Source organism: Tachyglossus aculeatus, chromosome 2, assembly GCF_015852505.1.
Source record: "Tachyglossus aculeatus isolate mTacAcu1 chromosome 2, mTacAcu1.pri, whole genome shotgun sequence".
Lineage (NCBI taxonomy): Eukaryota > Metazoa > Chordata > Mammalia > Monotremata > Tachyglossidae > Tachyglossus > Tachyglossus aculeatus.
The window spans coordinates 175,480,145-175,506,449 of NC_052067.1; the positions used below are offsets into that span (position 1 = coordinate 175,480,145).

General features: G+C 51.5%; 1 gene segment (V, D, J or C); it reads right to left on the bottom strand.

Annotated features, from left to right (window-relative positions):
• Window positions 1–1,933: 1,933 nt before the first annotated feature.
• The window catches only part of LOC119945440, a 59,982-nt gene continuing 35,610 nt past the window's right edge, over window positions 1,934–26,305 (bottom strand). The window contains 5 exon segments of the C gene segment in view: window positions 1,934–2,251; window positions 2,569–2,675; window positions 4,624–4,641; window positions 5,416–5,808; window positions 11,335–11,392. Of these exon segments, the coding sequence occupies window positions 2,231–2,251; window positions 2,569–2,675; window positions 4,624–4,641; window positions 5,416–5,808; window positions 11,335–11,392 (597 nt within the window).

Consider the following 26,305-nt stretch of genomic DNA (forward strand, 5'->3'; position numbering starts at 1 on the left):
TGTGGGCCCCAGGCACAGGGTGAGGAGCAGACCCCCATCTGGAGGAAGAAACCAGGGTTTCTTTCTACTCTCTCTCTCTCTCTCTCTCTCTCTCTCTCTCTCTCTCTCTCTCTCTCTCTCTCTCTCTCTCTCTCTCTCTCTCTCTCTCTCTCTCTCTTTCTCTGCCCTCTTCCTCCCTTCCTGGCATTTATAGTGAGGCAGATGGGCTGGGGGTGGGGAGGGGCAGGAAGAGACCAGAGTCTCAGGTGCTAGCATAGAGAGGGGAGGGAGAAAACTGTGGGGCCAATGGTGAGGAGGGTCCCAGTTGTTATTTTATACTCTCCCCAGTGCTTAGTACAGGGCTCTAAAATAAATACGTTTGACTGATTGTGAGACAGGAGGCAGGGAGATCAGCAAGGAGGCTGAGGCAGTAGTCAAGGCAGGAAAGGATAAATGCTTCGATCAGTGCAGTAGCAGTTTGGATGGAGTGGAAAGGGTGGATTTCCACAATGTTGTGAAAGTTGAAGCTAAAGGATTTGGTGACACATTGCATACGTGGGGTGAATGACAGAGATGAGTAGAGGATAATGCCAAGGTTATGGGCTGGTGAAAGAGGGAGGATGGTGGTTCTGTCTAGGGTTAGGGTTAGGGTTAGGGACAGTGGGCTCACAGTCTAGAAGGTCCACCAGTTCTCTGCTCTTTGCACCCCAGCAAACCCAGAAATCAGGATTACCATTCCTGACATCAGCAAAGAGATGAATTCTGGTTTGCAGTTCCCTTCCTTCCCAGGTGGTGCCCTGATTAGGTTGTATCTACCCCAGTGCTTAGGACAGTGCTTGGTACATAGTAAGTGCTTAATAAATGCCAATATCACTGTGGAAAGTGAGAAGGGATTCAGCCTTTACCCAACACAAATTAGAGGGAAATTAGGTTGCAATCAATCAATCAGTGTAATTTACTGAGTTCTTACTGTGTGCAGAGAACTGCACTAAGTGGTTGGGAGAGTACAATACAACAGAGTTGGTAGACACATTCCCAGCCCACAATGAGCTCACAGTCTAGACTTGCAGTTCTGTCAGCCATGTTTCAGTGGATGAAAATGATGCTTTCAGGGTGTTGTCAGCATTTCTGCTGTCCAGGCAAGAGCTGGAAAATGAGAGTTTGGTAGCCAAAGTGTCAGGGTAAGCCCCCTGCTCCTGCTCCCTGTCCCTTATCCCTCAGAAGCAGTGTGGCTTAGTGGAAAGAGCTCAGGCTTGGGAGTCAGAGGGCGTGGGTTCTAATCCCGGCTCTGCCATTTGTCTGCTGTGCCACCTTGGGCAAGCCACTAAACTTCTCTATGCCTCAGTTATCTCATCTATAAAATGAGGATTAAGACTTTGAGCCCCACCTGGGACAACCCGATTACCTTGTATCTACCCCAGAAATTAGAACAGTGCTTGGCACATAGTAACTGCTTAACAAATACCATTATTATTATTATTATTTATTATCCCTGTTCCACCTCCTGCTTACTGTCTGTCCCTTCTCCTGCCCCTCCCATTTCCCCTGCTCCTGTCCTTTATTCCTACACCGGCTCATGTCCCCTGACTCCCACCCCGTCACCCTTCTTCCTGCCCCTGCTCCCTACCTCTACGGAAAGGCCCCCAACCGGGGGAGCAGCTGCTGATCCTTTGTGGGGCAGTGGCTGCCTGTCAATCATGGCCTAGCACAAATAGCAGGGATCTGGAAGTCAGAGAACCTGGGTTCTAATCCCAGTTTCTCCAGTTGTGAGCTGTGTTACCTTGAGCAAATTACTATGCCTCAGTAATCTCAGCTGTAAAGTGAGATTAAATCCTACTCCTGATTTAGGCAGTGAGCCCCATGTCTTGTAGCTACCCCACTGCTTAGTACACTGCTTGATACACAGCGCTTAAATACCATAAAAAGAGACACAGACAGTCGTGGTCCAACTGAGGCAGCCAAGGCTCCTTTATTGTGTCAGGATTTGGCCTCTCCTTACAGAAAGGCAGGAGGATGCACAGACAACAGGCAGGCAGACAGGTGGACAGAGGACAGCCAGGGAGACAGGCAGATAGAAAGGCGGCTGGCTGGCCCCTGCTGGGAGATGGGTCAGGACTGGAGGTGGGGTAATGACTCGGATGGGGGGTGAGGGAGCTTTGGGGAGGGGAGCAGAGCCAGGTTCTGGAGGGAATGTCCAGGGATCTCCCCCTTCTTCTTTTGCTGAGGGAGAGAGACCGGTGTGGTGATCACCTTACAAAGTATGTTTTTTGGCCTGGGGGAAAACAGAAAGGAAACCAGAGTCACAAAGCCTTCCTCTGCACCCCCTGGCTCTCCAACTTCCCAAGGCTCAGCAGACACCGGCCCCCAGGGCAGAGAGGTATGCTTCCGGAGGGACTCCAGGCCATGTCAGGGAGAGGGGGTCTCCCTGGCACCCAGCCCCCTCCCTCCTCAGTTCCTTCTCCCCTCCCCCACCAAGAGCCTGGGGCCTTAGCATCTTCCCTGGAGCTTCCTCCCTGTTCCCCTGCTCCAGGGTTGGGGGCCAGTGCCCCTGTCCTTGGCATTGCTGCCCCAGCCCCGGGTACTCCTTACCTTGGCCCTCCACACCAGAGTGCTGACCAGCACTGCATAGACCAAGGCCTTTCCCAAGAGGATCTCGTAGAGGAAGGTGGCTGACTGGATGCTCTTCTGGTAGGTTGCTGTGAGGGGAGGAGGACCCCAGATTGGAGCTACAGGCTCCGAGTACCTCCTCGGCTCACCCCCTGGGCCCCACCCTGTCGGCCCTACCAGAAACCTGACCTACTCCTGAGGATCTCATATTCTGGAGGCTCTCCCACACAACGTCAACCTGGACACCCGGCCCTGGACATAGGAGCCACTCAGGATGGAGAGCCATGGAGCTGCCCTGCCCCTGCATGGGCATAGAAGCCCACCAGAGTATTGGTGACCCCTCCCTGAACACCCTGCTCCCAGCTGGTACAGGTCTCAGCAGTGCTATGCCTTTCTGCTGAGCCATGGGTTCAGTCAATCAATCAATCAATTGCTTTTATAGAGTGCTTACTGGGTGCAGGGTACTGTACTAAGTGCTTGGGAGAGTACAACAGAACAATATAACAGACACATTCCCTGCCCATAATGATCTTACAGTCTAGTGGGGAAGACAGACATTAGTATAAGTAAATAAATTATGAATATGGATATAAGTGCTGTGGGGCTGGGGGCAGGAGTGGTGAATAAGGGAGCAGGTCAGGGTGATACAAATGGGAATGTGAAAAGAGGAAAATGAGGGTTCAGTCTGGGAAGGCCTCTTGGAGGAGATGTACCTTCAATAAGGCTTTGAAAGAGGAGAGAGTAATTGTCGGATATGAAGAGGGAGGGAATTCCAGGCCAGAGGCAGGAGGTGGGTGAGAGTTTGCCCATCAGATAGAGGAGATCGAGACATGGTAAGTAGGTTGGCATTAGAGGAGTGAAGTTTGCAGGCTGGGTTGGAGTAGGAGAGTAGGAGGTGAGGTAGTGGGGGCAAAGTGATTGCTTCAAAGCTGATGGTAAAGAATTTCTGCTTAATGCAGAGGTGGATGGGCAACAACTGGGGGTTTTTGAGGAGTGAGAAAACATGGCTTGAATGTTTTTGTAAAAAATGACCCATGCAGCAGAGTGAAGTATGGACTGGAGTGGGGAGAGACAGGAGGATGGAAGGTCAGCAAGGAGGCTGATACAAGTAATCAAGGCGAGGTAGGAAAAGTGCTTGGATTAATGTGATAGCAGTTTGGATGGAGAGGAAAGAACAGGTTTTAGTGATGCTGTGAAGGTCGAACCGACAGGATTTCATGGTAGATTGACTGTGAAGGTTGAATGAGAGAGAGGAGTCAAGGATAATGCCAAAGTTACAGGCTTGCAAGACAGGAAGGATGGTGGTGGTGTCTAGTGATGGGAAAGTCAGGTCAGGGTGAGGACAGGGTTTGGGTGTGAAGATAAGGAGCTCTGTTATGTTAAGTTTGAGGTTACAACAGGACATCCAAATAGACATGTCTTGAAGGACGGAGGAAATGAGAGACTGCAAAGAAGAGAGATCAGGGCTAGAGATGAACATTTGGGAATCATCTGCAAAGAGGTGGTAGTTGAACCCATGGAAGTTAATGAGTTCTCCAAGGTAGTGGATTTAACACAGAATAGAAGGAGACCCAGAACTAAACTTTGAGGGGCACCCATCGTCAGAAGGTGGGAGGCAGAGGAGAAGCCCATAAAAGAGACCGAGAATGAGCAGCCAGAGAGATAGGAGGAGAACCAGGAGAATCAGAACGAGGGCTCCTTTGTCCCCTTCCACTACACCCTTCCCCAGCTCAGCCTAGGGGTTCAGCCCCCCACAACCCCTCTTGAGGCCTGGCCCCACATCTACCTGCAATATCTAACACCACCCCTACTCCCTCCACACTAAGCATGAGACCCCCCACCCCACAAGGCTGATCCCACCCCACCCCGAGGTCTTGGTGGAAGGAAGGTAAACATGGGGATGTGGGGGAAGCATGGGGAGTGTCCTGGGGGCTCAGTCAAGATCAGACTTCAGCAATCGAGGGCTGAGGGAGCCTGAGGCCTCGGGAAGCAGGAAGATATAAGGGGATGGGGAAGGGAGAGTCAAGACTCACACACCTGCGGTGATTCCACAATCTGAAACAAAGAGAGAGAGAGGCAGGGGGAGAGGGATGATTATGAGAGTGCCATATTCCCAGGAGAAAGTCAGGTTTAATTCAACCATGCAGTTTAGCCCAGGCCCACTAGCCTAAGAGGGAGAAGTTGAATAAAATGGGAAACCTTTGTGGCCTTCAGATCCCAGCCTGCCCTTTCCCCATCCTGATGATCCAGCCAGTCATCACTAGACCATGGCTGTGAGGGGTGGGGCCGTCAAGGGCCGGGAGCTTGGTGGCTGGCTCAGTCACTGGCTCATCCCGGCTCAGAGAGCTTTCTGCCCAGGCATAGACTGCTGACCCATTGGTGTTGGTACTGGTACTGGTGCAAATCCTGACTCAATTGTGCTAACCCTGATTCGCTTGTGCTGATCCTAGCCCACTGGTGCCTAACCTGGCCTATTGATACTGACCCCTGATCACACATTCCGGCATTCAGGAGAGGCAGACACACACTGATCTGGGAGCCACTTTCGTCCTCTTCCCACTGACCTTGCCCTCTGACCTCTGTCTCTGGATTCAGCATCTCTTCCTACTTCTGATTCTCCCTCTCTTTATCGCCTCCATCTCTGCTCCTCTGTCTCCCTTTTCTCCCCACACTGGCCTGTCTTCCCAGACCAATCCTGACCTCTCTGCAGCCTCTGGGCCACCCCCAGCTCCCTGCCCGGCCCCCAGCCCCTGCCCTGTCACAACCTCCCAGTTTGCCCCCAGCCCCGACCAACCTCCGGCCCCTACCTGCTCCCTGGCCCTCTCTCACCTGCTTTTCCCCAGGTCTCAGCGCTGATGTTCTGAGTGACGGGTTTGGGCCGGGTGCTGTCAATCCATGTGTCACTGTCCTTGAGCCCATAGAAGCGGACCTGGCAGCGGAAGCGGCGCGAGGGGTTCTGCCAGAACCCCGCTGAGACGCGGAGGCGACTGCTCAGGGCATAGGTCCTGTTCGAAGCCTCGGGTTCGGTCTCGTTCAAGGGCTGGGCATCCGTGCTGACCCCGTCCTGCATCTCCCGGCCGTCCACCCACCAGCTCATCTCCACGTGGTCGGGGAAGAAGCCCGTGGCCAGGCAGACCAAGGTGGCCTTCCCCAACTCATTGATCTCCTCCTCAGATGGGTCAAACAGAGTCACCTTTGGGAGCTTCACCTTTTGCAAGTCATCTGTAACACAGAGCATTGTCCTGGTTTGGCCAGGGGCTGGTCAGCACTTCTTGACTCACCTCTAGGAAACCTAGAGGAGCCTCAGTGTTTGTGTACATTTGTGCATATGTTCATGTGTGTGCATTAGTCTCCCCCTTCTAGACTGTGAGCCCATTGTTAGGTAGGGACCATCTCTATATGTTGCCAACTTGTACTTCCCAAGCGCTTAGTACAGTGCTCTGCACACAGTAAGCACTCAATAAATACGATTGAATGAATGAATGAATAAATATGATTGAATGAATGAATGAATTGTTTGTGTATCTGTGTGTCTCTCCCTGCTTGTCTGTCTGCCTGCCTGCCTGTTTGTCTGTCTGCTTGAATGTCTGCGTATCCATCTGTTAGTTTGCCTGCCTGTTTTTCAGCTCTGCCTCTTTACTTGTCTGTCTATCTCTCTGCCTGTCTGTTGCCTGCAGTGTGGCAACATGGAAAGAGCCCGGGCTTTGGAGTCAGAAGTCATGGGCTCAAATCCTGACTTCACCAATTGTCATCTGTGTGACTTTGGGCAAGTCACTTCACTTCTCTGTGCCTCAATTACCTCATCTGTAAACTGGGGATTAAGATTGCGAACCCCATATGGGACAACCTGATCACCTTGTATTCCCCCAGCACTTAGAACACTGCTTGGCACATAGTAAGTGCTTAACAAATACCATCATTATTATTATTATTATTATTTGTCCATGTGTCTCTGCATGATTGCCTGTCTGTCTGTCTATCTCCTGGCCTGTCTGTTTGCCAGTCTGTAAGTGTGACTGTCCGTCTCTCTTTCCTGCTTCTCCATCTGTCTGTTGACCTTGTCTGTAAATTAGACTGTTTGTATGGTCTGGGCAGTACTGTAGTTCCCCCTAAGAGAAGAGTCCATTTTGGCCCTTTTTTTTCCTCCCCTTCCATCCACCCCGGAAACCTCTGGTTCCCCAGGTTGGTCTCCCTTGGGACCTTCATTAAAGTGTAAGTCTCTTGAAGACAGGGACTGTGTGCATGCCCATACCCAGCCCAGTGCAGTGTTCTGCACATTATGTGTGCTTAATGAGTGCTGCTTAGTACAGAGCCTGGTACGTAGTGAGTGCACAACAAATACCATAAAAAAAAAGAACCAGTTGCCGAGTGAACCTAGAACCCAGGGAGCGGACATGCTGAACACCTCCTTTTCCACCCATTTCTGTGGGGAGCCGAGTGTTGGCCCACTGAGGTTTTCCACTCAGTGGTCAGTGCTTAGTACAGTGCTCTGCACAAAGCGCTCAATAAATGTGATTGAAATACGATTGAATGGTCAGCCAGGCAATACTTCATGTCACCATTGTGGCTGTGGGGGTGGGGGTGTGCACCGCACTGAGGAGAAAGAGTGCCAGACCCCTCAATATCCAGCCTGCTTGATGTGCAGAACCCTCAATAACCACTCTGCTCACTGCCTAGGCTCCTCTTGGTGCCCAGACACCTTGACACCCAACCATGCAATGTCCAGCTCCCTAGTGCCCAGCCCTTCCCAGTGCCCATCCCCCCTGGTTCCTAGCCTGCTCAGTGCCCAATGCCCCTAGTACCCAGTCTGCTCAGGGTCCATCCCCCTGCTGACCAGTGCCCACAAGACCACTATCTTCCATCTGTTCTCATCTATAGCCATGAGGGAAACTACAATGACCTCCTTCCTGCGGCAGCTCCGAGGGCTGCTGCCCAAGAGCTCACACCATGATCAGGAAGCCAACGCCCCAGCCATGTCCCTCCCCCCCAGCCCAGGCTGGGCCACTACTCCAGCTCCAACCCCTGGCCCCAGTACCCAGCCCCATCCCCCTCCCTCTTCCTCCTCCGCGGGGAGAAGCATGATTGTGGTGGAGCCCAAGACTGGGGTCCACAGGCCTGCAATCTTCTTTTTTTTAAATGGTATGTGTTAAGTGCTTACTATGTTCCAAGCACTGTTCTAAGTGCTGGGGTAGATACAAGGTAATCTGGTTGGACACAGTGCATGTCCCACATGGGGCTCCCAGTCTTAATCCCCATTTTACAGAGGAGGCAACTGAGGCACTGAGAAGTGAAGTAACATGCCCAAGGTCACACAGCAGACAAGTGGCAGAGTCAGGACTGGAACCCAGGTCCTTCTGACTCCCAGTCCTGCACTCTATCCACTAGGTCACGCTGCTCCTCTAGCTCAGCCTGGTGCCTCAGTTTCCCTTCAATGGGAGCAGACTCGGGAATTCCTCTCAAGGGGACACCCCACTGGAGGGGAGTATGACTTGGGCTGAGGAGTTCCAGGTCCTCAATCCTGACCCCCAGCCCCCAGCCCCAGGCCCTGCTCCCAGGCCCTGCCTCCACCTCCCACCCCTCCTCCTGCTCCTCCAGGCCAGGAGGTGAATGAGGGCCAAGATGGTGTTTGGGCCATGAGGCTGGCAAAGAGTTCCAGTCACCCCATCTATTGGCCCTGCAGGGAGCTTGGTGGGGAGTACCTTGTTTGTCAGAGCTACCAGGCTCTCAGGCTCAGAGCTAGGGTCCCCCATTTTCTTGGACATTAGGTCCAGGCAGGTTCAGCAAAGGGCAGGGTTCTCACACACCCTGGATCTTCCTCACCCCCGTCCCCCACACTTTAACCGGCTTCTCCCTCCCCCTCCCCCGTCGTATCCTCAGCCCTCATCCTTACTGCCTGTTTTCTTCTTCCCCTGGACCCCGGCACCAGCTCCTGCCTCCTCCTTGTCGAATCCACCCCCCGTCTGTCCCTGCCTGGTCTGACCAGGCCTGAGGAGCCCAGGAGATGGGCGGGCCAGCCCCTAGCCCCAGCCCCCAGCCTCTGGCCCCCAGGCACTTACCCAGCACGGAGAGGAGGGTCCCGGCCCCAAAGTGAAGTGGGCTTCCAGAGTTACACAGCCCAAAAGGGCATGCAGGAAACCCCACCCCCAGCTTCGCTGACTCTCAGTGCCCAGCCTGGGAAGACCATCCGGAAAGTGGAGCAAAGAACGAGCCAGAAGGAGAGATAGGAGGGGGCAACGAGGTCAGTGATGGACCATCCCACAGAGAGAGAGAAATGGGGTGTTGAAAGGAGAAGGAGGAGGAGGAGGGGAAGGAGGAGAAGGAGAAGGAAGGAGGAGGAGGAAAAGAAGGAGGAGGAAATGGAGAAGCAGCATGGACTAGTGGAAAGAGCAACAGTCTGAGAGTCACCTGGGTTCTAATCTTAGTTCCACCAAATGCTTGCTGTATGACTTTGGGCAAGTCATTTAACTTCTCTCTTTCAATTCTCTCCTGCTCTCCCTCCTACTTAGACTCTGAGCCCAATGTGATACAGGTATCGTGTCTAACCTAATTAATTTGTATCTACCCCAGCGCTTAGAACAGTGTTTGACACATAGGAAGTGCTTAACAAATACCATAAAAAAATAAGTAAACGGAGACAGAGCCAGAGGTGCTCAGGCTTGAGAGGAGAGAGCTGAGATGAAGGAGCAGTCAGAGTCAGACGAGGTTGGGGGACAACAAAGGGGCAGCAGCAGGATATAGACATAAGGAGAAAGATGTATGGAAACATGCAGAGACAAAAACAATAAGGCAGAGACAGAGAAGAGGAGGCAGAGACATAAGCTCTTGTTAGGCTGTGAGCTCTATTATTATAATAGATGATCATCATCATCATCGTTCTATTTACTTTATGGTACTCTCCCAAGCTCAGTACAACACCTTGCACACAGTAAACATTTGGGAGATTGACAGAGACAAGGAGGTAGAGATGAGGAGGCAGAAAAAGAGGAGAAATAATGATAATAATAAAGAATGGTATTTGTTCATTCATTCATTCAATCGTATTTATTGAGCGCTTACTGTGTGCAGAGCACTTTAGTAACACTTGGGAAGTACAAGTTGGCAACATGTGCCGAGCACTTACTATGTGCCGAGCACTGTTCTAAACGCTGGGATAGATACAAGGTTATCAGGTTGAGCCACGTGGGGCTCACAGTCTAAATCCCCATTTTACAGATGAGGTAACTGAGGCACAGAGAAGTTAAGTGACTTGCCCAAAGTCACACAGCTGACACGTGGTGTAGCTGGGATTAGAACCCACGACCTCTGACTCCCAAGCCTGTGCTCTTTCCACTAAGCCATGCTGCTTCTTTAAAGAGAAGCAGACAGAGAGGATAAGGCAGGGAAAGAAGAGGCAGAATCAGAGATGAAGAGCCAGACACAAGGAGACAGAGGCAGATATGAGGAGGCAGGGACAGAAACAAGGAGAGAGAGGGAGGCCAAGTGAAGGCAGTTGGTCTAGGGCATTCCGGCCCCCTTACCTGTCACAGTCAGCCTGGTGCCTGCCCCAAAGGTTAGGGGAGAATTATTGAAGCACAGTGGCAGAGGGCTGTTTCCAAACTGACAGCGTGCCCTCCTGCAGTGGGGGCAGTGGGGCAGGGGCAGGGGCAGGGGCAGGGCCAGAGCTACAGTGCCCGAGACCCCAAGCAAACCTCCAAGCACATCTTGGAGTGGAACCAGGACTGGGTGCCCCAACCCTGGAGTGAAAAGTGTCCCTGAAGTCACCCAGTGGATGGGCTCCTAGGCCAGCTGGGAGGGAGGGAGGAGGGAAGGAGGGTCAGCCCAGGGGGCAGAGGGCAGAGCAGAGACTCTGACCATCAGCCAAGGGCCGAGTGAGACCTGGAGACTTCCTCAGGGCCCGGGGGAAGGGGCAACTTTTTGAGGGCCACCTTAGGGGTTCAAACCTCCTCCCGGGGAAGGACACTGACCCAAGCTAAAAGGGTTTGCCCCCTCTGTCTGTCTGGCCCAGGAGGGTCGCATCCTTACCTAGTACACTTAGCCGGGTCCCTGCGCCAAATGACTGCTCCCCGGTGTTACACGTTGACACCCGCATGTCAGTAACCACAAGCAAAGCCCTCCTGCACCTCCCCAGCTTGCTGGCCTCTCCTATCCTCCATGGTGGCACCGGGAGTCTCCCCTTACCTCCACTCTCCCCCAGTAATCACTCTCCTCCTCTTGCCGCTCCCCTTCTCTCACCGCAGCCTCTGGGCCTACCCTAGCTTCCCTCTGGCTCCCCCTTTCCTGGCCTCTGCCCCCCACCCCAGAACCCCTCCCCAACTCCAACCTTCCCTCCGGAGTACCCCCTGTCATTACCTACAACGGAGAGTCTGGTGCCCGCGCCGAAGAATTGTCTTTCATTGGAACACACCAAGTTACCCTGGCAGGAAAACCTGCCCGCCACCGCCCAGCCCTTGCCGCTGCCCTGCCTGGATCTGGGGTCCCTTCTGACCTACATCCAGGGCTCAGACCAACCCCACTCTAATGCCCCCCACCACCTGGAGTGGGGGATCACTTTCCTTTGCCTTGTACTATCAATCAACCAATCAATGGTATTTATTGAGTGCGTACCGTGTGCAGAGCACTGTACTAAGTGGAGGGGAGTGGGCTGGGACCCTTCAGCCCAAACTCCAGGTCAGTAGTTGACTCTGCCCCCTCGCTTCCCTCCAGCCTCCAGCCCCCTTTCATAACCCCTCTTGCGCCCCTCATACTCACCCACCACAGAGAGCCGAGTGCCCTCACCAAAGTATTGGGTGTTAGTACACAGCAGCCCCTTCCCACAGCAAAACCCCTCCGGGGCCCCTGGGCGCTCAGAACAGCGCTTGGAACCCTGTGTGTGTGTGTTTTGGGGGGGGCACTGCCCCTCTGCCCCCTCAGAGTTATGCCACCTCCCTCCCCTGTTTTCTCAATGCCCTTGGCACTGATTCCTTTGGGGTTGACAGTGGAGGGCAAGTACGGCACAGGTCTTCCCAGCCCCATTTTCCCCCAGAGCAGGGCAGAACCCCAAAGCCCTCATGGAAATTCCCAGGCTCTGGGGGTCGGGGTCAGGACCCCTCGCTGCCCAGCTCTGGAGTCTGCCCTCTGGTATGGCCCCTGACCCACTGTCTCTGGCAAGTGTCTCCTCTCATCCTCTTCCCCAACTTCTCACTTGACTCTCCCTCTCTGAGCTGCATTCTCCACCCCAGATCTCTCTCCGTGCTAGTTCTCACATACCCTTCCCCTGGATTGAGGGGGTCCTCCCCACCGCGGAGGGCCCTCTGGACATCATTCAGGCTTTACACAGAGATCACCTTCATAACTTACCCACCACAGTGAGCCGGGTGCCTGAGCCAAAGTAAACTTCATAGTTGGCACAGCAGAGCATGGCAATGCTGAAATTGGGATTGGGGACCAGCTTCCCCAAACCACCCAACCTCCCCTCCATGCCCCCGGTGCCCATGTAAGGGGCCCTGGGGCAGAGCCAGAAAAAGAGGAGTCTGCCTTACCTACAACTGTCAGTTTGGTTCCTTCTCCGAAGTAAGCTTGTGTGTTGGTCACAGTGCCTCAGGGTGGGAGAAAAGGTGGGGTTGGAGCCATGAAGCCCCTGCCTGGGGGCCTGGTGACTTCTGGCCGGTCTCTGGACCCATGGGTGCAGCCGACACTGTGCTCGCAATGCTCTGGAGTGGTGGGCGGATGACCCCGGCCGCAGTAGCTCCAGAGCTTCCATCCTCCGTTCTCTGGGTGGCCAGGCTCCAACCGGCCAGAGTGACCCCATCCCCCAGGACCCAGGACCGGTCCCAGCCAACGATCCCTCCCTCCCAGCGGCTTAACCCGCAACTAGACTGCAGGTCAAAGTTTGGCCTCCAGGCCCGGTGACCATCGCAGATCGAGATCGGGCGTCCAATCCACCTGGAGCAAAGAGCTCACTGCTTCTTCCTCTGTGACTCTGGTGCCGCCAATGTGGGCCAATGTGGACCAGGCTCAGGGGGGTTCGGTGGGAGCTTCAGCCTGGTCCCTTCCTGTCCCACAGAGGGATCTGGAACCCATTTCCCTGGACAAGCATGGGATAGGTCCACTTCCAGAACTCGTGTCAGGGGCCTGCTTGCTCCCAGTTTCCCTCTGGAGCTGGACCCGCCTTCTCCAGAAGAGGGACTTGGAGTCAGTCTTCCCTGAGTTCTGTGCTCTGGGTTCTGTGCCTTGGGCTTTGTGCCCTGAACTATCCTCTGAGCTCTTTGCCCTCTGTGCTCTGGGCTCTATGCCCTGAGCTCTGTGCCCTGGGCTTTGCTTCGTGATCTCTGTGCCCTGAGCTCTATGTCCTGAGGTCTGTGGCCTGGGCTCTGTACTCTGGGCCCCATACCCTGAACAATGCTCTGAGCTCAGTGCCTTGGCCCCTCGGCTGTGGGGGTTTTTGTAAAGAGGTCCCATAGGGTTGAACCACCGTGGGCCCCCTGTCCCCACAATGCTACACCCTTATACAAAAACAGTTCCACACCCATCCCCGCCTGCTAGGGCCCCAGGAGAAACCGCAGGCGCAGCTGCCTGGTCTGGCTCAGTGGGGCGGGTATGGAGGCCTCTGGGTACCTATTGGCAGCCTCTTTGGGGGTAGATCTGTGTCATGGGTGGGCTGGGTTCTGGGGTCTCCCTCCCCACTCCCCCTCTGCCCCCCCCAGCCCCTGTCATTTTCCTGAGTGTCAGGGCCCAGGGCTTGGGCTGCTCCCTAGAGCTCTGGGTTCTAACACCAAGGCCCAGAGGGGCTACTGTTTTACCAGTGTAGTCCCTCCCCACCCCCCTGGACAGCCCTGCCCACCCCAGACAGCCCCTCCCATGACCTCAGACAGCCCCTCCCTTCCCGGGCAGCTCCACCCAACCCGGACAGCCCCTCCCTCCCCAGACAGCAGCGTGGCTCAGAGGAAAGAGCAAGAAGTCAGAGGTCATGGGTTCAAATCCCGGTTCCGCCAATTGTCAGTTCTGTGACTTTGGGCAAGCCACTTAACTTCCCTGTGCCTCAGTTACCTCATCTGTGAAATGGGAATTAAGACTGTGAGCCCCCCATGGGACAACCTGATCACCTTGTAACCTCCCCAGCACCTAGAACAGTGCTTTGCACATAGTAAGCACTTAATAAATGCCATAATAATAATAATGATATTTGTTAAGAGCTTACTACATGCCAAGCACTATTCTAAGCACTGGGGTAGATACAAGGTAATCAGGTTGCCCCACATGGGGCTTACAGTCTAAATTCCCATTTTACAAATGAGGTAACTGAGGAATGGGGAAGAGAAGTGACTTGCCCAAGGTCACAGAACAGACAAGTAGCAGAGCTGGAATTAGAACCCACTTCCTCTGACTCCCAAACTCCGTGCTCTTGCCACTAGGCCATGCCAGTGTCAGGCCTTCTGACCCTGGACAGCCTCTCCCTAGGTGTTGGCCTGTCCTACCCCCCGCAGCCCTTTCCCTGGAATAATTCATGCAATCTTATTTATTGATCACTTTCCGGGTGCATAGCACTGTATTAAGCACTGGGAGTGTACAATATAAAAATAAACCCACCAACAAGGTGCCCACAAGGAGGTTACGTGTTAGGCTCTCCCCACTCAGGCAGCCCCTCCCCGTCATGGGCATCCCCTTCCCTGGATGTTAGCCCCTCTCCAACGCCGGACAGCCCCCCACCCCCAACCCTGTGTCAGCTCCTCCCTTTTGGCCTCTACTACCCTATGCCCTCTGGGTGCAGACCCTCCCTGAGTGTTCGTTCATTCATTCATTCATTCAATTCATTCAATCGTACTTATTGAGTGTTTACTGTGTGCAGAGGACTGTACTAAGTGCTTGGGAAAGTACAATACAGCAATAAATAGGGACAATCTCTGCCCACAATGAGCTCACAGTCTGGGGTGTGGGGAGGCAGACATCAATCCAAGTAAACAGACATCAATATAAATAAGTAATAATAATAATGACATTTATTAAGCGCTTACTATGTGCAAAGCACTCTTCTAAGCGCTGGGTAGGTTACAAGTTGATCAGGCCATCCCATGGGCTCACAGTCTTCATCCTCATTTTACAGATGAGGTAACTGAGACACAGAGAAGTAAGCGACTTGCCCAAAGTCACACAGCTGACAATTGGCAGAGCTGGGATTTGAGCCCATGACCTCTGACTCCATAGCCCGTGCTCTTTCCACTGAGCCATGCTGCTTCTCTGAGCCACGCTGCTTCTCTAGCCACGCTGTAAAATTGCAGATATATATATATAAGCGCTGTGGGGCAAGGGGAAGAGCAAAGGGAGCAAGTCAGGGTGATGTGGGAGGGAGTGGGAGATAAGGGAAAGGGGGCTTAGTCTGGGAAGGCCTTTTGGAGGAGATGTGCCTTCAGTAAGTCTTTGAAGTGGGAGAGAGTCATTATCTGTCGGATTTGAGGAGGGAGGGCATTCCAGGCCAGAAGTAGGATGGGGGCCGGGAGTTGGTGGCAAGATAGCAGAGATGGAGGCACAATGAGAAGGTTAGCGGCACTAGATGAGTGGAGTGTGCGGGCTGGGTTGTAGAATGAGAGAAGGGAGGTGAGGGAAGAGCACGGACTTTGGAGTCAGAGGTCATGGGTTCGAATCCTGACTCTACCACTTGTCAGCTGTGTGACTTTGGGCAAGTCACTTAACTTCTCTGGGCCTCAGTTACCTCATCTGTAAAATGGGGATGAAGACTGTGAGCCCCCTGTGGGACAACCTGATCACCTTGTATACCCCCAGCTCTTAGAACAGTGCCTTGCACATAGTAAGTGCTTAATAAATGCCATTATTATTATTATTATTAAGGAGGGGGCAAGGAGCCCTCAGCCCTTGCTGGCCTTGGGAGTGGGACCTCTGGCCGTAACAACTTCAAGACTTTTTGGAAGCAGCATTCATTCATTCATTCAATTGTATTCATTGAGTGCTTACTGTGTGCAGAGCAATAACAGCTTCAAGACTTTTTTGGAAGCAGCATTCATTCATTCATTCAATTGTATTTATTGAGCGCTTACTGTGTGCAGAGCACTTTACTAAGCACTTGGGAGCATGGGGGAGGGGTAGTGGGCAAAGGCCGGAAATGGTGGTGGTAGTGGGGGCAGGCACAGCACCCAGCCTGGCCTCACTCACTTGTTGGCTCAAACATGTGTACAAGCCCCATTCCTTCAGCACTGCTCATTCATTCATTCATTCATTCATTCATTCATTCATTCATTCATTCAATCGTATTTATTGAGTGCTTACTGTGTGCAGAGCACTGTACTAAGCGCCTGGGAAGTACAAGTTGGCAACATATAGAGACGGTCCCTACCCAACAGCGGGCTCACAGTCTGGAAAGAGGAGACAGACAACAAAATAAAACATATTAACAAAATAAAATAAATAGAATAATAAATATGTACAAGTAAAATAAATAGAGTAATAAATATGTACAAACATATATACTGGTGCTGTGGGGAGGGGAAGGAGGTAAGGCAGGGGGGATGGGGATGGGGAGGAGGGGGAGAGGAAGGAGGGGGCTCAGTCTGCTCAGCTAGACACTTCTCTTCTAAACTACTATCTAGTTCCCCAGAGCAGGGACCATGTGCTTGCTAGCTCTACTGTGCTCTCCAGAGGCTTAGTTCAGTGCTCTGCACTCAGTAGGCTCTCAGTAAATATTCCTGATGGATGGATTGGTTGAGCCAGGCCCCAGGAATGGGGTGGTAGGAGGAGACCTGACCTCCTCCCTCGTCCCTCTTCCCCTCTCCTGCTCCCCGCCCAGAAGCTGGATCAGCCCTGGCTCTTGAAGAGGCCCCGGGCCAGTTCTGGATTGCATCTGGGATAACTGGTTTGAGAGGCCTTGGGGACTCTGCCCCCATTTTGCAGGGCCGGGTCAACTCTGTGGACCCAGGGTGATCCCCAATCTGGTTTAAACTGGATCCCAGGCCTCAGACAACCCTCTAGGAGCTTCCAGTCCCCAGCCCGAATTAGGCACTCAACCTAATCACAATTAGTTGAAGGAGGACACTGTGCCACCCCTGTGGATATCATCATCATCATCAATCGTATTTATTGAGCGCTTACTATGTGCAGAGCACTGCACTAAGCCCTTGGGAAGTACAGATTGGCAACATATAGAGACAGTCCCTACCCAACAGTGGGCTCACAGTCTAAAAGATATTCAAACCTAGGTCAGTCAGTCAGTCAGTCAATTGTATTTATTGAGCGCTTACTGTACGCTTAGCACTGTATTGAGTGCTTGGGAGAATTCAATATAACAGTAAACAGGCATATTACCTGCCTAAGTGGATGTCACCCCAGACTGAGCCCCCTCCTTCCTCCCAGACTGAGCCCCCTCCTTCCTCTCCTCCTCCTCCCCCCCCTCCATCCCCCCACCTTACCTCCTTCCCTTCCCCACAGCACCTGTATATATGTTTGTAAGTATTTATTACTCTATTTATTTATTTATTTATTTATTTTACTTGTACATATTTATTCTATTTATTTTATTTTGTTAATATGCTTTGTTTTGTTCTCCCCCTTCTAGACTGTGAGCCCACTGTTGGGTAGGGACCATCTCTATATGTTGCCAACTTGTACTTCCCAAGCGCTTAGTACAGTGATCTGCGCAGAGTAAGCGCTCAATAAATACGATTGAATGAATGAATGTTAATGGAAGGCAATTACCAAGGAGGATAAATGAAAAGGTTAGGGTGGTTGTAGATGGGTTAGGCCTAAGAAGGTAGAGATTAATTGGGAAGGCCTCCTGGAGGAGATGGGGTTTCAGGAGGGCTCTGAAGGTGGGAAGAGCTGTGGTCTGCAGAATGTGAAGTAAGAGAGATCTTCAGGCAGGTGAAAGGGTGTGAGCAGTAGGAGATGGGATGGATGAGAAGGAGTTACAGTGAGGAGGTTGGCTTGGGAAAAGCCAAGAACACAAGCTGGGTTGTAGTGACAGAACAGAGTGGATAAGCGGGAGAGAGAGAGCTAAAATGGAGAGGAATAGACTGTAAGCTCTTCAAGGGCAGGGATTGTGTCTACCAGCTCCATGGTACATCCCCAAGTGCTTAGTTCAGTGTTCAATACCTAATAAGTGCTTAATAAATACCACTGATTAATTGATTGAATAGGAACATAAGGCATGGTCTCCCTCATGGTGTCTGGCTTCTTCACCACAGAAATAGTAAAGAAAGAGGAGTGAAATGCTTAGCACATTGCTTGGCACATAGCAAGGCCGCAGTAAAGAGAAGTCAAGGAAGCCAAACTCCAAACAAAACAATAAAATGGAGAGCCCCTGACAGACTGTAGCAGCAGTGGACAGACCAGGCCGGAGGGCAGTTGGGAGACTGCAGTAGTAGACCCAGCAGCCTGGAGGGTAGTTGAGTGGTTGCAGCAGCAGGGAACAAACCAGACTAGAGACATTCACTTCTGGACAAACCGTGTTAGATATTTTCATATTTTTTGTCCATCCTCACGAACACAGATCCCTCCCCACCCGGCCCATCGAACAGGTGACCCTCACCTCTTCTCTGCTCCTATTTCCTTCCCACTCACACACCTAGTCAAAGAGTGGGTGGGCGCACACACACAAACACACACACACACACACACAAACACACACACACACACACACACACACACACACACACACACACACACACACACATCCCAGCAGAGGGCAGCAGCCTCTAAGAAAAGGACTCAAGGCTGCCTCCCAACCAGCTGGATTAACCGGACTAGAAAAATCAACAAGGACCATGGTCTGAACTTCATCTCTCCCATCAACTTTCCCTTCCCCTCTCCTGACCCCGGAGGCCCACGACAACACTCCAAAACCCGGACCCGAGGTGCAGTGACATCTTGTCAGGTAGAGGTCGTTTTTTCCCTTCCGCAAGAACCTCTGGTCCCCGTGAACCCAGGTGCCGAATCTGACCTGCAAGCCTTTCTATTTCCCTCAGGTATTTGTGAAGCACTGTACCAAGCACTGGGGTAGATACAAGCTACAATCAGGTTGGACACAGTCCTTGCCCCAAATGGGGCTCACAGTCTTAATCCCCATTTTACAGGTAAAGTAACTGAGGCACAAAGAAGTTAAGTGACTTGTCCAAGGTCACACAACAGATAAGCACCAGAGCCAGGATTAGGACCCAGGTCCTTCTGACTCCTAGGCCCGTGCTCTATCCACTAGGCCATGCTTCGTCTTCCCCACTCCACTTCTGTGGAAGGAGCTGAGGCAGAGCAGGGCTGGGCTCTGACAACAAAGACTCTGGGCAGACACAGGAGTCTGGTGGCCCAGGGCCAACGGGTTTCAGAGGCAGACCAGCTGGAAACAGGATGGAAACCGTGGTATCAGCCCAGACAAATGGCTGCTGGGGAAGAGGAGGGATCTGCTCCACCATCATGCTCCACCCATCTGGTGAGCTCCTAGGGTCTGGGGGCTCAACATGTCGAAGACTGAACTCCTTGTTTTCCCTCCCAAGCCTTGCCCTCTCCCTGACTTTCCCATCTCTGTTGACGGCACTACCATCCTTCCCGTCTCACAAGCCCGCAACCTTGGTGTCATCCTCGACTCCGCTCTCTCATTCACCTCTCACATCCAAGCCATCACCAAAACCTGCCGGTCTCAGCTTCGCAACATTGCCAGGATCCGCCCTTTCCTCTCCATCCATACCGCTACCCTGCTCATTCAAGCTCTCATCCTATCCCATCTGGACTACTGTATCAGCCTTCTCTCTGATCTCCCATTCTCATGTCTCTCTCCATTTCAATCCATACTTCATGCTGCTGCCCGGATTATCTTTGTCCAGAAACGCTCTGGGCATATCACTCCGCTCCTCAGAAATCTCCAGTGGCTACCAATCAATCTGCACATCAGGCAGAAACTCCTCACCCTCGGCTTCAAGGCTGTCCATCACCTCGCCCCCTCCTACCTCACCTCCCTTCTCTCCTTCTCCAGCCCAGCCCACAACCTCCACTCCTCTGCTGCTAATCTCCTCACCGTACCTCGTTCTCGCGTGTCCCGCCATCGACCCCCAGCCCACGTCATCCCCCGGGCCTGGAATGCCCTCCCTCTGCCCATCCGCCAAGCTAGCTCTCTTCCTCCCTTCAAGGCCCTATTGAGAGCTCACCTCCTCCAGGAGGCCTTCCCAGACTGAGCCCCTTCCTTCCTCTCCCCCTCGTCCCCCTCTCCTTCCCCCCCTTCTTACCTCCTTCCCTTCCCCACAGCACCTGTATATATGTATATATGGTTGTACATATTTATTACTCTATTTATTTATTTATTTTACTTGTACATATCTATTGTACTTATTTTATTTTGTTAGTATGTTTGGTTTTGTTCTCTGTCTTCCCCCTTTAGAATGTGAGCCCACTGTTGGGTAGGGACTGTCTCTATATGTTGCCAATTTGTACTTCCCAAGCGCTTAGTACAGTGCTCTGCACATAGTAAGCGCTCAATAAATACGATTGATGATGATGATGATGGGGGACAGGTCCTGAACTGGCTCCAATAGCTCCTTTCACTCTGCTTTTGCAAAAGTCAGATGGGCAAACTCCTAGCAGAAAGAGCCCAGGACTGGGAGTCAGAGGACCTGGGTTCTAATCCCAGCTCCACCACTTCTGCTGTGTGAACTTGGGCTAGTCATTTCAATTCTCTGTGACTCAGTTCCCTCATCTGTAAAGTAAGGTTTCAGTCCCTGTGCTCCCTTCTACTTTGACTATGGGCCCCATGTGGGACCTGATTATCTCATATCCTCCCCAGTGCTTAGTATAGTGTTTGGCACATAGTAAATCCTTAACAAATATCACAATTATTCTTATTGCTTAGTGTCACTTCCCTGCCGGGGACCATTCCCTGGTACCACCAGCTGAGCTCAACTCAACTGCCCTTGCTCTTTTCCCGCCCTCTGCACCTGCCCATCAGCCCACCCCTACTCCCTACCCATCACTCTCCTGCCAACTCCCCTGCCCTCTGTCCCCACTCCCTTGCCCCCTGCCCTAAATCCCTCCCATTCCCCCACAACTCCTACTTTTAAACTTGCCCCAAGCAGCGTGGCCTAGTGAATAAAGCATGGGCCCTAGAAGTCAGAAGATCATGAGTTCTAAACCTGGCTCTGCCACTTGTCTGCTGTATGACCTTGGGCAAGTCACTTAACTTCTCTAGGCCTCAGTTACCTCATCTGTAAAATGGAGATTAAGACTGTGAGCCCCCTGTGGGACAAAGGACTGTGTCCAATCCAATTTGCTTGTATCCACTCCAGTGCTTAATACAGTGCCTGGCACATAGTAAGTGCTTAAGGAATACCATAATAATATTAATATTATTATGAGAAGCAGCGTGACTTAGTGGAAAGAGCACGGGTTTGGAAGTCAGAGGTCATGGGTTCTAATCCCGGCTCTGCCACTTATCAGCTGTGTGACTTTGGGCAAGTCACTTAACTTCTCTGTGTCTCAATTCCCTCACCTGTAAAATGGGGATTAAGACTGTGAGCCCCACGTAGGACAACCTGATTACCTTGTATTTACCCCAGAGCTCAAAACAGTGCTTGGCACATAGTAAGTGCTTAACAAATACCATTATTATTATTATTATTATTATTATTATTATTATTATTATTATTATTATTATTATTATCATTACCCACCTGCCCCATCCCTGCCCATCCCCACCCACTCCAGCCCTGGCTCCATCCCAGCCCACCCTCTCCTGTTGGCCCCACCCTCATTCCACTCCCCCTCCTTGCCCCTAGCCTTTACCCTTAGCCTCACTGCTTCTTTTCTCTACCATCAGCCACCCAACACCTTAATGTCTCAAAACCATGGGCTGTGGGGATGGGGTTGGGGTCTGGGGTGATTGAACAGCGAGGCTTAGTGGAAAGAACACGGGTTTGGGAGTCAGAGGACGTGGGTTCTAATCCCAGCTCCGCCACTTGTCAGCTGTATGAACTTGGGCAAGTCACTTAGCTTCTCTGTGCCTCGGTTACCTCATCTGTAAAATAGGGATTAAAACTGTGAGCCCCACGTTGGACAACCTGATTACCCTGTATCTACCATAACGCTTAGAATAGTGCTTGGCACATAGTAAGCCCTTAACTAATACCATAATTATTATTACTATAATTAAACATGATCGGTCAGAAAAGAGGATTGGTGGGCAGGGGGCTGGGTCGAGACCAGAGGCAGGATGGGGTAAGGAGAAGTTTAAAACTAGTTCCTTTGAGTCAGTCTCTAGTGACAGGACTGCGACACCCTTCGATCCTGGTCGGCAACTGGGGGCAGGTTGAGGGACAAATAATAATAATAATAATAATAATGGCATTTCTTAAGCGCTTACTATGTGCAAAGCACCGTTCTAAGCGCTGGGGAGTATACAAGATGATCAGGTTGTCCCACATGGAGCTCACAGTCTTAATCCCCATTTTACAGATGAGGGAACTGAGGCACAGAGAAGTTAAGTAACTTGCCCAAAGTCACATTGCCCAAATGACAAATGTCATTCCCATGTCGGTTACTAGGGGGAGCTCCTCGACCACACGTAATAATGATAATAATAATAACAATAACAATAATAATAATAGTAGTATTTGTTAAGCACTATGTGCCAGACATCATACTAAGCGCTGGAGTGGATACAAGCAAATCGGTTTGGACACAGTCCCTGTCCCACAGGGGGCTCACAGTCTCCATCCCCATTTTACAGATGAAGTAACTGAGGCCCAGAGAAGTGAAGTGACTTGCCCAAGGTCACGCAGCAGATAAGTGGCGGAGCTGGGATTAAAACCCATGACCTTCTGACTTCCAGGCCAGTGCTGTATCCACTAAGCCATGCTGCTTCTCACACATCAGCCTGCTGGGGCCTGTGCTGTAGCTCTGGGCCCACGGCCCCATTGGCTTGGAAGGGAACAGGAGGGGAATAGGGGCGGGATACTGGGCAGGATCATGGGGACCACGGGTGGGTGCATGCTCAGATGGGAGAGAAGGGGATTCCAGACTTTTGAGGTCCTGGAGATGGTGGAAGGGGAGGACTAGTGATGTCCTCCTGGTGACCTTTCCCTCCCCATGGTCCCAAGGGCATTGATAAAGTGGATAGAGCACGGGCCTGGGATTCAGAAGGTAATGCGTTCTAATCCTGGCACTGCCTCTTGTCTGCTGTGTGGACTTGGGCAAGTGACTTCAACTTCACTTCAGAGAATCAGCGTGGCTCAGTTGAAAGAGCCCGGGCTTTGGAGTCAGAGGTCATGGGTTCAAATCCCGGCTCCGCCAATTGTCAGCTGTGTGACTTTGGGCAAGTCACTTAACTTCTCTGTGCCTCAGTTCCCTCATCTGTAAAATGGGGATGAAGACTGTGAGCCCCCTGTGGGACAATTTGATTGCCTTGTAACCTCCCCAGCGCTTAGAACAGTGCTTTGCACATAGTAAGCACTTAATAAATGCCATTATTATTATAATTTCTCTGGGCCTCAGTGACCTCATCTGTCAAATGGGGATTAAGACCGTGAGTCCTGTGTGGGACAGGGACTGTGTCCAACCCGATTTCCTTATATCCATCCCAATGCTTAGTACGATGTTTGGCACAGAGTAAGCATTTAACAAATACCATTATTATTAATATTATAAGAGGCCCCTGAGGAGGAAACACAGAGTAAGCGTTTAACAAATACCATTATCATTATTATTATTATTATAAGAGGCCCCTGAGGAGGAAAAAGGTGATGAAAGAGTGTGCATGGGGATGGGGAGTGGGCAGGACTTGCTAATGTTCTCACTGAGCAGGTGCAGAGACTGGAATAGATCCCGGGCTCCACCTGAGGGTCTGGTACACACCCAGGATTCTGCTTGATGGTCTGGTGCACATCCAGGGGTCTGCCTGAGGGTCTGGTACACATCCCAGGCTCTGACTGACAATGTGGTACACATCCAGGGCTTTGCTTGAGGGGAGGGTCTGGTACCCATCCCACCCCATGCCTATGAGACTGGAATAGATCCCAGGCTCTGCCTGTTGATCCAGAACCTATCTCAGTCTAACTGCAGGTCCCAACCTGATCCTAAGCTCCTAGACAGTTCCCTTTCTACAGTCACATCCCTTCTAAGAGGCCTGCCCCCATTATGCCCTCATTTCCCTTACTCCCTCTCCCTTCTGCGTCACCCTTGCACTTGGATCTGTACCCTTTAAGCACTTGATGTTCACCCTACCCTCAGCCTCACACTTGTGTCCAAATCCATGATTTATTTTTAGTTTGTCTCTTCCTGTAGACTGTAAGCTCCTTGAGGGTAGGGAATGTGTCTATCAACTCTGTTGTACTCTCCCAAGTGCTTATACAGTGCTCTGCACACAGTAAGTGCTCAATAAATACCACTGATTAATTGATTCATCTTGGGTTCTGTTTATGAGTCAGGAACAGATCCAAGCATCTACCTACACATCAATCAATCAATCAATCAATCAACCATATTTATTGAATGCTTATTGTGTGCAGAGCAGCATGAGATGCAGCATAATGTATGAGAAGCAGCATGGAGTAATGGATAGAGCATGGGCCTGAGAGTCAGAAAGTAATGAGTTCTAATTCCAGCTCCACCCTACGTCTGCTGTGTAACCTTGGGCAAGTCACTTCGCTCCTCTGGGCCTCAGTTACTTCTTCTTTAAAATGGGGATTAAGACTGTCAGCTCTATGTGGGATAGAGACTGTGTCCAACCTGACAACCTTAATCTACCCTAGCACTTAGAACGGTGCTTGGCACACAGTAAGCACTTAACAAGTACCATAATTATTAACAAGTACTTTTTTTTTATTATTATTATCACTGTACTGATGCCGTCACATCTGGGATGGAGTCTGGAGCTGAGCCCTGGTCCTCCCCAGACTCATTCAGAGCCGTGCCCTGAGCTGTGAGAGGACTGCCGCTTTATTTAAGTAGCACAAAATCAATCAACCAATCAATTGTATTTATTGAGGGCTTACTGTGTGTAGAGCACTATACTAAGCGCTGGGGAAGTACAAGTTGGCAACATATAGAGACGGTCCCTACCCAACAGTGGGCTCACAGTCTGGAAGAAGCCTTGCTTTGAGGAGGTGGAACAGGTGGAGAAGGTGGAAGAGGTGGAGAAGGGTGGAAAGACAGTGAGTCCTCCCAAGGGGGGAAATTGAGTGGTCCCAGCCCCATCTCAGAGAAGAAGGTGCAGAGGTGTTTGGGCTTAGATCCTGGACTCTTGGCAGCTTTCAACTCTCCCATCTAGTCTACTGCAAAATCCTGTCAGTTCTTCCAAGACAGTTTCTCCCAGGGCCACCTCTTCCTTGCCACCTTGGTCCAAGCTCTGGTCTTGCCATGGTTTGATTGTTGCATCAGCTTCCTCATTGGTCTCCCAGGCTCCAGCCTCTCCCCAGTCTAATCTGTAGTACACGCAGCTGCAATGTGGATCATCTTTCAGAAAGGTTGTTCAGCCCGAATCTCCCTCCTCTCCTCCAGACCTTCCACTGCTCCCCATATCTCTCTGCATCAAGCAAAACCTCCTCACCACCTGCAGCAAGCCACTCCACCAACTCACCCCACCGAACTTTTGTGACCAACCGTCCAATGGGCCACTGGGTACATGGTGCATTAGCTGAGCCTGTGCCTGTCCACGATGGATCTCTCTGGAACTGCATGCACTGAGGGGCCTCCAGGAACTGATAAATAAATCACTTGTTTTATTGAGCATTTACTGTGTGCAGAGTGCTTGGGGGAATACAGTAGAACAGTAGAACACATTCCCTGCCCACATTTAGTTTACAGTCCAGAGGAGAAAACTGATTCTTTGCATCTCCCAAAGGAGAAATTTCCAGTCTCAAGGGTGCCCGCATCCCTTCCTCAAAAAAAGGAGGAATCTGGACTATTTGCATTATCAGAGGTTTCACCTAATAATAATTGTAGTACTTGTTAAGTGCTTAGTATGTGCCAGGGACTGTTCTAAGCACTGGGGTGGATTCAAATCGGGTTGGACACCATCCCTGTCCCACATAGGGCTCACAGTCTTAATCCTCATTTTGCAGATGAGGAAACCGAGGTACAGAGAAGTGAAGTGACTGGTCCAAGGTCACGCAGTGGACAAGTGGCGCAGCCAGGACTAGAACCCAGGTCCTTCTGACTCCCAAGTCCATGATCTATCCATTAAGCAATGCTGCTCCTCAAAGGATTCCCAAAGGACTTGCTCAGCAGGCAGGGCTCTTTAATGAACTGGGAGCTAAAGGGAGGAGAGTGTGGGAAACATTTGAGATTTTAGGGTTTCTTAGGACCCCAAAAGTACAAGCCTTTGCTTCAGAGGGGTGCATTTACCAGACTATTCTGCAATGAAGCTCCCAGCATGTGGGACCCGTGGGGAGCTTTAATAACTAGGACTTACCATGGGCCGGGATCCTGGTGTGTGTTTCCTTAGAGAAGAGCAGGGGTTGGAGGGAACAGGAGAAGTTCAGTGTTGGGTCACTTGCTAGAGGCTGGAGGTTTGGCTGATGGCTTTGGTGGAGTCATTGGCAGAGAGGTGGTGGCTGACACTTTAAGTGTTGCCAACAACCACCCTCTGTCAACAGTGATGATGATAATTAATTAATGATGACACTTGTTAAGCGCTTTCTATGTGCAAAGCACTGTTCTAAGCGCTGATGTTGATGATGATGATGGTATTTGTTAAGTGCTTACTGTGTGCCGAGCACTGTTCTAAGTGCTGGGGTAGATACAAGGTAATCAGGTTGTTCCA